Raw genomic sequence first — 14189 nt, forward strand, 5'->3', positions numbered from 1 at the left:
TTCTCCCTGGGACGGCCCAGACCCCGCCACAGCAGGAACTTCTAGCGGCCGTGGGCCCTGCAGGCTGTTTTCCAGTCCTGGCCCTCAAGTCTAACAGATCTGGTTCTAGAAGACAGTCCAGTTTAGCTTCTCATGGAGGCTGGCTGCCTGGGGGAGAGGGAGGTGTGCTTCTGCAGAGGGGGCTGGCTGTGGCCCCAGGACGTGGCTGTCAGCACAGCTGAGGTGAAGCTCAGCACCCCCCGCCCCAGCCCTCCTCCGAGGGGCAGCCACGCCCGGGGCCTGCTGGGGGACTGTTCTGCAGGAGGGCATCCACCCAGACGAAACCACACCCGGGCTTGCAGGGCCTTGTCTAGTCAAGGGGACCACTACAGACCATTCAAACCAGCCTCCCAGAAAACCAGGGAGGCCACACGCTGGAGCCCCCCAGGAGAGCTTTGTGTGGACACAGGAAACATGATGCCTCCATCTGGGTCCCTAAAAGCACACCCTTGAGCTGTGAGCCTTGGGAACAGGGAGTTTACTGGGGAGGGAGTGAGTCAGCAGGTGGGTTCCCACTGTGGGCCTTTGGGCTCCACCCCAGCACCGCCCGTGGATTTGGGCCCAACGCCTGCCAAGGGCTGGGAGGGCCTTACTCCCGGGGCTTCCGGGTCTGGAGTCGGTGTTTGCTGCATGCTGTGCGTGGTGGGCATGATGCCCGGGCCCGTGCAGCTGCTGTGAATGGAGCGGCTGAGCAGTGGGGGCACCAGGCGCAAGGACAGGACCCCGGCTGCTGTCGCTGCCTCCCCAGGGTGGCCACTGCCCGCTGCCCAGCTGCCAGCCGCCCAGCCACGGCCTGTCTCCTGCCCTCCCCATTGCATGGCTGTCTCTCAGCCTTTACCCTTTCCTGCCGGAAGGGGCAGTCGGTGCCCCGCTATCCGGCCTTGGGGTCTCTGCTCCTCTTGCTCCTGGCCAGTGCTTCTTGCTGCTCCATCCCCCGCCCACTCAGCATCTCAGCTGGTGTGCTGCCCCCACCCAGGGATGGCCTGCCCACACCCCTGGAGAGAGCTCTCCACAGTGAGGCCCCCATTCTCACCAGGTGTGGGGGCAGGGTCCTGGGGTGAGTTCTCCGGCCCTCTGGAGGATTCCAGCGTGTGAGCGGGGGTCATTGGAGCCAGAGGATTGCTACTGCCCCTGGAGTGACAGGCCCGCTGCAGCCACATCCAGCACTGTGTCTGGCAGAGACCACGGCCAAGGCTGCCCGAGAACCAGCCTGGGCACGCTGAGCTCACTACCACCTCGTCACTGCTGACCACGGTGGGCTGTGGGGGGCTTCCCCAGGGAGGCCCCAGGGCTGCCATCCTGTCCCTAACAGCTTGCACCCTGTCTTCAAGGCCCAGGCTGACCTCTCCTCTAGAGGCTGGAGGTGGGTGGACCCAATGGGACGGGGGGGGGGGGGGGGGGGGGAGGGCGTGGGCAGGGGAGAGAAGGCCCTGCAGAGGGTGCCGCCCCACCCCTGCAGCTCCCCAGCTCCTGTCGGAGTTTGTGGGGGCAGTTTCCATGAATCTCTTCCAGAAAATCTCCAGGGAGGTAACACCCAGCCACCTGCACTGGGGGCCCTAGGCTTGCCGTGTGTGGCCAGCTCTCTGTGTACCTGTCCTGGGTCTGCGTTGTGGGGCAGCCCCAGGAGGGTCCTGTGCCGCCCCCTCTGGGTTCTTCAGGCCAAGGTTGGTCTAGGGCCAGCTCCTGCACTGCGGGACCCAGTGCAAGGTGACACATAGACCCCCTTGTTCAACAATCACCAAGAATCTGAGGCCTCTGAGAGCAGAGCGTGAACTGAGCATCGGCAGCTCAGCCTGGGGAGCCGGCCCTGGGCACCTCCAGACACCTCTCAGAAAATGCCTACAATTTGTCTTTTTCTTAGAAAGGTGAAGACTGTGTTTAAGATAACTATGCAAATGTTTATCCCCGTGAATTGCTTGTTTACATGTAGGTAGGAAATCCCATCATTAAACACAAATCACGGCCTTGGGCCAGCACTTTCTCTTTCCCTTGTTAGGTGGCCAAGGTACCTGTGAGTCTCCAGTGCCACATCTCTGGGGGCTGTGGTCCTAGTGGGTGTCCCTTCCCCCGCTCCCCCCCCCCCCCCCCGCCACTCCCACCGAACTGTCACCGCAGAGCCTGCTGTTTCTTCTGGGAGAGGCCCCAGGGCACTCCCCGGGCCTGTGATATCCCCGCTCTTCTCCAGGAGTCGCTGTCCTGGTCTGGTGACGGCCCTCCAAGCCCAGTAAGAAGGAGCAAGCCAGTGGTTAAAAGCCTGGTCCAAGAAAGGGCTCTGCTACTCATTTGCTGAGTGGTATTGGGTGAGTCACCCAACCTCTCTGTGCCTCAGTTCCCTCAGCTGTGGGATGGATGCCTTGTAGGACGACCTCCCTGGGTCATTGTGAGGATGGAACAAGAAATGCTCACGGACGAAGCCTGGCCCACAGCAAGTGCTCCACGGGGGCTGGCCACTAAAGAACGGTGGGCCTCAGGCTCAGGCCACAGGAGGGGCCACGGCAGGGCAGAAGATTGGTCCGCAGCCTCCCCCGATGGACGCCAATCCTCAGGGTCCACTCGGACCCACCCCCTTGCCTGCCCCTCAGCCCCCAGGCGGCACAGCCTCTCTTGGAGGGAGGAGCTTGGTCACAGAGAGAAGGGAAGGCTCCAGAGGCCCAGACTCACCACCCACCAGGACCCTGAGGGATGGGAGTCGAATCCCCCAGGGACAAAACGAGGGTGTCTGCAGCAATGGGAGGGCACCTGTTTGTCATAAACACACACTAAACCCAGCAGAGTCTCTTCCATTACAATGAGCCAGAGAGTGAGAGGTCGGCGCTGGCTGGGACACCTTTGCCCTTGGGTTTAGGAAGAAACCTCAGAGCTCACCTTGCGCATCTTGTCCACGGGCTGGGACCTGACGATGTCACAGAAGAGCTGAAAGCCGAGTTCCTCCAGCTGGAACGTGGCCAGGTAGCAGATCACTGGGGAAACAGGGCCGGTGAGTGGGGCCGCCCCTGGGGTGTCCTCCCCTGCGCCCCCTTGCATTCCGTCTTGGGGAATCAGCCGGAGGCCTGACCGGTGCCCGGCAGGTGCGAGGGAGCCGGAGCCGAAGGCCCACCACCAGCCGGGCAGGTGAACACGGGCAGGAGCTCCACCTGACGCCGTGTGAAAACGACAAAATGCTGCGAGAGTTCGGACGACGGCTCACATGGGTGAGCGTTTGGGGAGCGTCTGTCAAAACACTTCCACACACGCTCACTGACTTGGCATGTTCTCAGAAATTCTAAAAGTTCCCTGGGTAAAAGGAAAATCACTTTGGATTTCAGTTTGTTAATTTTGAGAGATGGAGTAGCCTTAAGCCAAGCAGGACGTGAACACCCGGGCAGGTGAGGGTCCCCGGGCAGGGGGCTGTTCATTACACTGGCTGCTGGGCAGGCCAGTGATGTGCTGCTGGCTGTGACACCTGAGCTGAGCGTCGGGGGCACGGGCAGAGCTCAGGGGCCAGCTCCCGACCTGGCATCGGGTCACTAAGTTCAGCTTCCCAGCACCCTGCTGTCCCCAAGCCTTCTCCTTCTGAACAGGGGCTCTGAGGCCTAGTGCAGGGTCTGGGGGCTGAACCAACACCCCTACCCAGAGGCACTGACCACTCTGCCTGCAATGTTCACCCCACGCCACGGAAGCAGGTGGCCCTCCGGGGTCTGCAGGAGACCAGGCAGAGACAATTCATATTTAATCCCCTGCTGGACAGTCCAGACTGCGGCCACAAGCCTGGCCCTGCCCTATGTCCTCGGGGCTGAGGGGGTCAGGAACTTGGCCAATGATAAAGGCTTGTCATTTCACCCAGGCTGGCCTTTTGGGGGCACTGTCTCTGAAGCAGGCTGTGCCTCCCTCAGGGACCCGAGGCTCTGGACCCCAGCCTGGCTTTTAGTGAGCCCGGAGTCTGTTTGCACGTCTGTAAGGCAGACCCGGTCCAGTCACTCAAGGCAGCCGTGAGGACCCAACGAGTGAGGGGCAGGGAGAGAGCCCGGAAAGCAGCATGCTGCAGAAGCAGGGGCTGGCGTCCAGCACGAGCCTGAGGAGCTCCTGTCTGCGGCCGCCTCCCCAGGTCCTCACCAGTGTTGTCTGTGCCTTGTGCAGAGGGCAAGGGCAGCGGGCCTGGCCCACAGGGACACCTACCCTCAAAGAGGCTGTAGTCGGCCCGTGGGCAGAGACAGCCGGCCCGCACGTAGAAGGCGTCCACCACCACGGCCAGCAGCTTCTGGTACTCGAGGCACCCAGACAGCACCTCCAGAATGAACGCCTGCTTCTGGGGGCTCAGGGTCTAGGAAAGAAACACCCCGGGAGGGGGGGGGGCCGTGGGCCAGGGCCAGGCACCCCTCCCCAAGCTGTTGGCAGAGTCCACGGCAGTCTGGCACCCCGACCCTCTGACCCAGCGGGTCCGCCCCAGGATGTGGTCCCTCGGGTGCTCCTGGGTAGTGACCACAGGCTGGGGGCAGGGACAGAAATAAACAGGCATGAAAAATGTGTGATTTCACTTGTATGAGGCCCCAGGACCGAGAGAGGATGGTGGGAACCCGGGGGCTGGAGTGGGGGTGGGCAGTTAGGGTTTCACGGGAACGGTTTCTGTTGTGGAGGATGAGAAAGTTCTGGGAAGGAGGGTGGGGACGGCTGCACAACAGTGTGAATGTTCTTAATGCCAAAGAGCCGTGCACTTAACAGTGGCTAAGATGGTAAATGTTATGTCATGTGTGTTTTACCACAATGAGAGAAAAAAAGAGCACGTTCCTATAAAGGTTTTCAAGTGAATTATTAAAAAAAATAATCCCCCCCCCCAAAAAAAAATGGTAAGGAAAACCTGCAAAGTCAGACAGGAATTACCAGTAACTGGAGGGACTGTGTTCTCTCCACGGGCTTCTGCTGGGGACACTGACTTTTCCCCACTTACCCCTTGGACAACTGTGTTGTCACACGTTACTTATTCAAAAAAGTGATTAAGCTTTTGAAAACAAGAAGACTGAAAAAGAACATCTAGTGTTGCCAGCACGGCCATGAGAGGGGCTGGTGGGGACCGGTGCCGTTGGGTCTTTCCTGAAAGCAATTTGGAAATGTGTTTCAAGTACCTTGTGCTTCCCGTACCCTTTAATCCAGTAATTACTTCTGGGAATGTGAGGAAACCATCCAAAATACAGGAAACAGCCGCATACAAGAAGTTCAGGGCATTTAAGAAGCAAAATTTTCTTAATGTTTTTTTTTTTTTTTTTTTTTCCATATCGTCTGCCTTGCTTTTAATCAGCTTGGAATGTTGGCAGTTTCTGGCTGTGTCTGGCTGGCCGCAGGAGTCAGTCCTGCAGAAACCGAGAAGTGCCCCGAGTGTCTTTGAGTGTCACCCCTGTGCGGTCCTCTACACCCAAAGACAAGAGGTTTTCCCTCACTGTTCAGTATACACTCCAAGCTTTTCAACTTCAGGGGGAAAAAAATCATTGTATGTTTTCCTGTATTGTACATTTAATATTTTTTATTTTAATTTTTATTTTAGAGAGACAGCGAGCATGAGCAGAGAGAGGGGCAAAGGAGAGAGAGAGAGGGAGGGAGAGGGAGGGAGGGAGGGAGGGGGAGAGAGAGAAAGAGAGAGAGAAAGAGAGAGAGAGAATCCCAAGCAGGATCCATGACTATGGTGTGTTGTAAATTTTAGACTATTTCATATACATCACATTAAAACTGCCATATCACATTTAGTGTATAGATTTTGCAAATAGGATACTGTATGTAACCCCTAACTGTATCTGCAGTGTATATGTAATGTATTTATGCCCAACAAATGTTTTAATTCTTTCTGAAAAGGAAAAGAAAGAAGTTCAGGGCGAAGGAAAATGGTCAGGACCTAAGTGTCAGTGGTGGGGAGTCACTAGGTCAGATGCTCTCTCCCGTCACAGGGAGCGAGGCAGCCATTGAACTCAGTCCTGCAAGGTCTCCAGGAGGGGACAAGATGGTTAATGCAGCGTGAAACCAGAATGCAGACCTCGACCCAAACAGATGCAAAACACTGCAAAACATACTCACCAGTAGTGTCATTAAAACAAAAAAAAATTTTTTTTGCCCATCTATTAGATAAATTTTGGAACTCATTGTTTTATTTTGGATGTTTTATTATCAGTGAAGTTTTCTTATGTTTACTGGACATTTGTATTTCTTTTTTTTTTTAACGTTTATTTTTAAGAGAGAGAGAGAGAGAGACAGAGTGTGAGTGGGGAGGGGCAGAGAGAGTGGGGACAGAGGCTCTGACATGGGCTCTGTGCTGACAGCAGAGTCTGATGGGCTCAAACTCACAAACCGAAAGATCAGGACCTGAGTGGAAGTCAGATGCTCAGCCCTCGGAGCCACCCAGGTGCCCCCCTCTTATTTTCATGCGAAGAGAACGACCTGAGGGGTCCTGGATGAGCCACAGGGCCTCAGAGAGCCTCTGTCTCCACACCTGCGAGTGTGGATGTTGTCTTGGCAGACCGTGTCATTCCCACGTCCTTCCCGAGGCGGCCCTGAGCCACAGAGGCTGGAAGCCTGAAACCGTGTTCTTCAGTGGGCTCTGCCCCCGTGGCTCTGGCACAGTTTGGTTGTGCTAATGAGATGCCCTTACAGGAGAGACAGGAGGTCAAGGGAGATGACGTCCCCTCCCCCCCCCCCCCGCGCCCCCCACAGAGGTGACCACTGTGCAGCAGGGGCTGCCCTGGACTTGGGTTCTGAAACCCTCCCCGTGGCTTGGAGCACAGCCTGGCTTCACTAGATCCCTTGCTGCTTCCAGTGCCGGGACTGGGCTCCAGCAATATTCGGATGCCAATACTCCCCTGCTGACACCTCCTCTCCTCACGTGGGAGGGTCTCCGGCCTCCAGCCCAGTCTCTTCAAGGTCTGCGCTCACCCCGGGGGCACCGCAACCAGCATCTAGGCTGAAAACGTGCCCTTCCAACCGTGGGTCCCCGGCCCGCCCTCCCCGGACTCCAGAAAGTTCTGTCTGCTCCTGTACCCTCCCCCGACTCGGGTGTCTGGCCTCTGGGCTTTGCCCCAACTCCCTGGCCTCCCCATCTCAGCACAACCCCAGAAAGTCTTTGTTGCCTCCCTCTCCCTCTGCCTCATGGCTGGGCCGGGGGAACCTCTGCACTCTGGCTTCTCCTCTCGACCTTCCTCTGTTTCCAGCCTGGCCACCAAGTAGTTCTTTTAAAATGGGGATCGGATCATGTCTGTCCTTCTTCAGAGCCTGCCAGAAGAACTCCTTACAATGGCCAGTGAGGCTCTGTGTGGACTGGTCTGGCTCCCTCGGGGTCCTTACCTAACCCTGTCTCCGCTCCAGCCACACTGGCCTCCCTCTGCCTCTCCAGCTTGTAGGATGTCCCCTCATGGCCTCCGTGCTAGCTGTTCCCTCCATTTGCAACACTCTTCCCTGTACACTTGCTCCTTCACTCCCACCAGGTCTTTGCTCAGACGCTACCTGACCCAGGAGGCGTCCCTGACCACCCCCCGGTCAGACGCTGCCTAGCGCTCTCGCCGAGCTGCACACGCAGGCAGCTGATTCCCTTCCCTGCTACAATGTTACGGTGGTGCTCCAGACAGGGAACAGAATGTCCTGCCTTCCTGGGCAGTTGTGGGGACCCAGGGACATCCCCCCAGTGCAGGCGAGGCACAGAGCAGCACCTCCTTCCTGGGTCAGCTCTGGTCTCACGGTCCTCTGACCCCCGGGCTGTGCGCACAGCGGGCGCGTTCTGTCAGAGGAAGGCCGGGCGCCCGCGCCCGTGCGGGCAGGGCAGAAAGCAATGAGTCAGCAAACCTGGAGCTGAGGCTGCATGAGTTTGCAGGACGCCTGCTGACAGGCTCTCGCACTTCTGAGGCTCAGACAACAGTGACTCCGCTGCTCATTAATTACGTCTGCGTTTGGGAAGTGTGAGTCTGTATTAATAAGGTCAGAGCCCGGAGCCTGCGGCTCTAAGCCCTGATGCCATCTATCCTCGGGCACGGAGGTCAGGCGGGGCTGCATGGGGCCACGGGGTCCCGGAGGACACAGAGCTAAGCAGTAAATGACACCCTGGCCCGTGGGCCAGGCTGGGCCCAGGGCCAGGTCTTTGCCACCAGGAAGGTCAACCCAGCTGGTCATAGTGGGGAGACTGAGGCCTGGGGCAGTGACCAAGTCCTTCTGGCCAGGCCAGCAGAGGGCTGCTGGGGCTGGGCTGGCCAGGCTGTCTCCAGGAGGAGGTAGGGAGAGAGCTGAATTGCACCGAGGGGGCCCCGGTACCAGAGCTGACCCTTAATTCCAAACCCACCTCAGCCACAGACCACAGAGGGCTGTGGCCGCCCAAGGGCCTCTGAGTGTGGATACCGTTTTGGGCCTTGGTCAAGTTCAGGACTCTGGAGTCCGCAGCCCCTGGCCAGCCCCCAGGGAGGGCAGCAAGGCCCTGGATAACAGTTTCGCGGATAGTCTGGGAGGTGGCCGGGCCTGCGAGCCTGCCGACTTTCCACCATCACTGGCTGCCTCTGGCCGGAGCCCCCAGACCCAGTTTGCCAGAGTTAGGGCAGAGCTAGACTGGGGCCCAGGGAGGGAAAGGGGCCTGGTTGTGGATTTAATCAGAACACAGAATGTGTAAGTTGTGTCACAACACCTAGAGGCTCCTGCTAATCAGTGACGTGTTGGCTGAGGTGGGTATTATGCTAAGTGAAACAAGTCAGCCAGAGAAAGGCAGACACCATGTTTTCACTCATATGTGGATCTTGAGAAACTTAACAGAAGACCATGGGGGAGGGGAAGGGGAAAAAGAAAAAAAAGTTACAGAGAGGGAGGGAGGCAAACCATAAGAGACTCCTAAATACTGAGAACAAACTGAGGGTTGATGGGGGGTGGGAGGGAGGGGAGGGTGGGTGATGGGCATCGAGGAGGGCACCTGTTGGGATGAGCACTGGGGGTTGTATGGAAACTAATCTGACAATAAATTATATTAAAAAACAAAAAAAGAAGAGCAGACAAAGGAAACAGGCTGCCCGGTGTCTAATCCCTTCTCCCTTTTTTCCTGCTCAACAGAAAAATGCTATCTCATTGTGGATGGTGGTTTGCTCAGCTAAAACTTTTTCCAGGCCCCTGCTGATGAAGCCATGTAGCAGATGGCTTTAATCAATGAGATCTAATGGCAAATTGCCGGGTGCAGCCTCCAAGGAAGCTCTTAGAAAGTGAGGCAGATTCACCCGGCACGTGCCTTTATGCTGTTTGCCTTTCTCCTCTTCTCTCCTGGGATATGGATGCAATGCTGGAGGCAGGGCAGCCATTTTGTGACTACAAAACAAAGGTACATTGCAAGCATGGCCGAGCAGAGAGGAGGGAAAATACATTCCTAATGGCACCACGGAGCCCCTGAGCCCACCCTGGACTGCCTGTACGTACGCAGACTGCTTCTTATGTGAGCGAAGATACCTCCAGTTTCTTTAAGCCATTGCTTTTCTGGATTTTCTCACAGCCAAACACTATTTCCTAACAGATACAGGTCCGAGAAGATCAGATCGTTCAGAGATAGAAATACATAATCGCTTCAAAACTCAGGAGGTAAAATGAATGTTGATTATGTGCACCGACTGCCTTTCCCCACCTATTTCATTGGCAGAGACGGAAACACTTGCTAGCACAATATGGAAGCAAAAGGCTTTGGGGGAACAAACACACCCTGCCCACCAACGAGAGTGCGAGCATGTAGACCCCTCAACTGGCAAGATCTACGGAAACCATGGGGGCCAGCTCCCCCACCGTGGAGAAGCTGCATTTTCTGGGACTTGGCCCGAGGTGTGCCTTCCCAGGTGCAGAGGGACAAGCGGACGGGTCCGTCTCACTGTGGTTCTGATACTAAAAGACTGGAAACGGCCTACAAGCCCATCGACAGGCGACGGTCATGATGGTTAGGTCACAGCCAGGCAACAGGATGCTTTCAGCTCTAAGGACAGAACGTGGAAGAGTCCTCATGGTACTTTAAGTGTTATGTACACTTATGCACATTTATGTTATAATGTACTACCATTTTGTAGAAATTTAAAAAATTTTATGTAAAAATGATACTGTTTTCATATATAAAACATATAATTTAGATGTAATTTTTGCTACATCTAATACCTAGGCAAGAGAGGCCTGGGCAGTCTCTGGAAGGGACCACAGGACACTGCTCTCTGCTTGTCTCCTGGGAGGGCCAGTATCGGGGGGGGGGGGTAGACCCCACTGGATACCATCTTGAGCCTTTTGGGTTTTGGATCTTTGATGTCATAAACCAGGCACTTAAACATATTAAAATAAAAAACATTTCCTGAGCCCAGGAAGCTACTGACTAGGACAGCAACTTCAAGGCGTTCTGGCCCTTGGCCACACTGCCGCCTTCCAGGCGAGGACATGGGTGGTGATCCAGGCCCCCAGCCCCCCAGTTCCCGCTTTCCCCCTGTCCCTCTGGCGGGGGGTGGGGCGGGCTGGGTGCTCAGCTGGGCCTCTCCTCACCCCCGCTTCACCCTTGTGCTGACTGCCCAGCTGCCCAGCACCACTCCTGCCAGCCCAGTGCTGACCTTTCCATTCCCCTGCCCGCCCTTGCCCATGGTTTGGCCCAGGGCCCAAGGTTCTGCGCACTCAGATCCCACTTGGCCTCCACGCCCACACAGCGCCTGTCACAGGTCAGGACTCTGCCGTCCTGACTCATTCAGGTCCCTCTGCCTGAGGTGGGGGGGGGGGGGTGGTTTGCGGAACCCCTGTTCTCCCAGACCTCCCACCCCTCTGGTTCTATCTCAATCTCAAAGCCAGAGTCTTCTCTGAGGCTGCTCAGACCTCATGGACTTTGTGGATGCCCCAAGCTGCCTGCTGTGCCCAGTACGCCCCCGCCCTGGTCCTGCAGGCCCAAGCTGATTCTCTGGGAGTCCCTATGCCCCACCTGTTCAGCCTGGTGCCCAGCTGTCATGCTGGCTGGCCACGTGGGTCTCTGGGAGTGCAGGTGGGGGAAGGGGTGGCTAAAGGCAACACCCAGGGAGGGACGTCCAGCAGCATCCCTCTCCCCTACAGGAAACTCTCCAGTCTGCCGTCATTGTGCTCTAATGAAATGACACTTGTTCCAAAGTGACATTAACTACGGGGGGCAGAGCTTGGAGCGCGGGGGAGGCGAGGATTCCTGTCCCTCCTGAGGGCCTGGCCAGGGAGCACAGGAGAACCCAGGCTTTCAGGCCAGCCCAGGTGCTTGCTGGTTCCATCACCCTCACCCCCACTGATCCCTCCCTCCTCTCTCCAGCCCCAGCCAGGCCCTCAGTGCCACTGTCAGGCCGTTCTGGAGACTGGCATCTGCAGGGGCTTGATGCCCACGTCTCAGCACCTACACACCCAGTGGTGATGATGGATCCCTTTCTGATCTACAGATAATCTGCAGAGAGAAAGTCACACACTGTCCCCCAATCCACAAGTCCTTGTACCTCCCCCACCCTTCGGCCTGGCTTCACCTCAGGTGCCCTCCTCTGCACCTAGTCCCCAGAGTCCAGCATTTCGGCAGCAGCCCTGAGTGTGCCGACCTGGCCCCTCCATCCTTGGCCTCTCCCAGGAGGTTCCCTGTCTATACAAATGTCCTGGGGCTCCCCTAACAAATTACCACAAACTTGGCCGCTGGAAACAACAGGGATGTAGGCTTTCAGAGTTCTGGAGGACAGAATTCTGAAATTGAGGTGTCGCAAGGTCAGGTCACAGGGAGGGTCCACACCGTGCTTCTCCCCAGCTGCAGGTGGTTGCGGGATCCTGGCGTCCACATCTCATGGATATATCTGTGGTCACGTGGCTTTCTTCCCTGGTCTCTGTGTTGAGATTTCCCTCTCCTTATAAGGATGCTAGTCACTGGATTTGGGGCTCACCCTAAGTCAAGGATGCTCTTATCTCGAGATTCCTAATCATATCTGCAGAGGGGGCATTTCTTTTTTTTTTTTTTTTTTTCCCAACGTTTATTTATTTTTTTTTGGGACAGAGAGAGACAGAGCATGAACGGGGGAGGGGCAGAGAGAGAGGGAGACACAGAATCGGAAACAGGCTCCAGGCTCTGAGACATCAGCCCAGAGCCTGACGCGGGGCTCGAACTCACAGACCGCGAGATCGTGACCTGGCTGAAGTCGGACGCTTAACCGACTTCGCCACCCAGGCGCCCCAAGGGCATTTCTAAATAAGGTCACATTGACAGGTAACCAGCAGCCAGCACTTGAAGGTATCTTTTTCCAGCCAGGACCCCTGCCCGATGGGCTCGTGTGCTGCGTTGTTTTCTGTCAGGGGGCAGCCTTGAGCCTTGAGTCTAACAAAAGCAGTGGGTTCCTTCAATTTTCTGGACACAAGAGTGTGTTGTCCCCACTGGGTCAGACTTGAGGCGGGCATTGGAAAGGATCTGGGAAGACCAGCGTGTCAGAAAACGCAGTTGCCGGCCTCTCCATCTGACGTGAGCATCCGTGCACACCCCGGCGACGCTGGCCAGATCCCTGGGACTCGGTGCGGTGGGTCTGGGGGCAGAGGCGTGCTTGCCTCCCTCCCCACAGAAACGCACACACAGGGGCATGATGCCATGGCTCACTAAGCGACAACTGCCGGCAATAATGTGTTGTCACAGACCCAACTTTCTGTAACGGTTATTACTGAGAAATAAAGATGCTGGCCTTGCTGTTTTTGCTGGGCAGTGGGAGAAAGCCTTGGAGGGCGGGTGCAGGGGAGCTGAGGGCAGAGCAGAGACACCAAGGGGCCTCCTTGCAAGTGGAAGATGAGAGAGGCTCGGGCGAGGTCTTTCTTTTAGGATGACACCAACAACAGCAGTCGTGGCTGACGCGAGAGACCCGAGGAGGGTGGGACAGAGGCAGCTGCCCCGCCAGGCCCTGGAGCAGCCACTGGGGAGGGCCAGGCCCAAGCGGGGTGGGGGGGGAGGGGGCGCTGAGCTGTGCAGGGCGTTTCCGCTTGGGGAAGATAATTGTGGTAGGGTCTGGCCTTGGCTGTTTTCATCATTTCCCCAAATGCTAGGGTCTCGGGGACAAGCTTGAGAGAGGGGTACAGGCTGCTGCCCGGCCCCTGCTGCCAGAGACATCGGTTCCTGAATGAAGCTGGGGAGAAGGGGTTGGGTCAGCGGTCCCAAGCTTTCTCTCGTGGGAGAGTCTCTGGTTTCTGGACCCCTCTAGCCTTTGCGTGCACAGCCCAGGGCCCCAGCCCCTTCTGCAAGGCAGTGACCACTTCAGGTTTTCGGGCCGCTGGACCACAAGGCAGCTGACGAAGGAAGAGCGTTTCCTACCACACCGCAAGGGAAAGGGAGTCCCTCTGTGGCCGGGGGCCCAGCAGAGCCCACGCCTGAGCAGGTCATGGGGGCTAGCCCACCTCCCCGGGGGTGGGCGCAGTGAATAGCTCACACACGCCTGTTAAGGAAAAGCAATTCCACCTGGCAATTAAGGACAAGCATCCTGTAATTAATGCATTTGCTACAACAGCCCCGGGGGGGCTGGGCCCCTGCAATGCATGCTCCCGCTCCCTGGGCACCTACCCACCCCCGGTGGACGGACTGACAGACGCGCAGAGAGGCTTCTGAGGGCGGCCGAGCTGACAGGTGGTGCTCCAGCGGCCCTGAGCCGTCCCAGGACGTCAGCCAAGCGGACTCTCTGTATGTGCTTGAAATGGGGTGGGCTGTAGTTGGGGGAGAAAAGAACAAGGACCATCCAGGGGCACGGGGACAAGAGGTGAGCAGCAGAGGGGCGGCGGGTGGGGGGGAAGGTCCCTTATTTCTGCCAGCTGTGGGCCACGAGGAGAAGGAGGTGGGGGCTCCAGTGGGCCTCGCTGCCTTGGCCAGCCCCCGCCTCTCTGTCGGAAGCCGGTCAGCTCGCTGGCTGCTCGTGCGTAGCTGCCCTGGGAGGAGGCCACCCTCCAGAGTGGAGGTCAATCCAAGCTCACTCTTCTCTATGTTCAGTTTTGGATGGTACCGTGCAGGCACGTCCTGAGGCACGGTGCCAATATTCCCTTTCACAAGAGTCGTCTGATGCACATTCCAGATGCCAGGGATGCCTCTCGAGGCACAGAGAGGGTCCCTGAAGGCCCCTAGAAACACTGCAGCCACTATTGTGACCTAGAGTGAAGCTGAGGACATCCAGCCTTCGAATGGCATGGGGCCGTGCCCAGGGCCTCTC

The 14189-nt window shown here is 57.3% G+C and overlaps 1 protein-coding gene across 2 annotated transcripts in view; it reads right to left on the reverse strand.

The window, feature by feature from the left end:
• The window catches only part of CFAP99 (cilia and flagella associated protein 99), a 41190-nt gene that overhangs the window by 18120 nt on the left and 8881 nt on the right, over nucleotides 1-14189 (reverse strand). For both annotated transcript variants that reach the window (XM_086705616.1, XM_086705615.1), the window contains exons 3-4: nucleotides 4195-4339; nucleotides 2905-2999 (exon numbers count right to left, since the gene is read on the reverse strand). In XM_086705616.1, coding sequence (XP_086561742.1) covers nucleotides 2905-2999; nucleotides 4195-4339 — 240 coding nt within the window. The remainder of the gene's footprint in view (nucleotides 1-2904; nucleotides 3000-4194; nucleotides 4340-14189) is intronic.

Source organism: Puma concolor, chromosome B1 (genome assembly GCF_028749965.1).
Source record: "Puma concolor isolate L17-30 chromosome B1, mPumCon1.1.hap2, whole genome shotgun sequence".
Classification (NCBI taxonomy): Eukaryota; Metazoa; Chordata; class Mammalia; order Carnivora; family Felidae; genus Puma; species Puma concolor.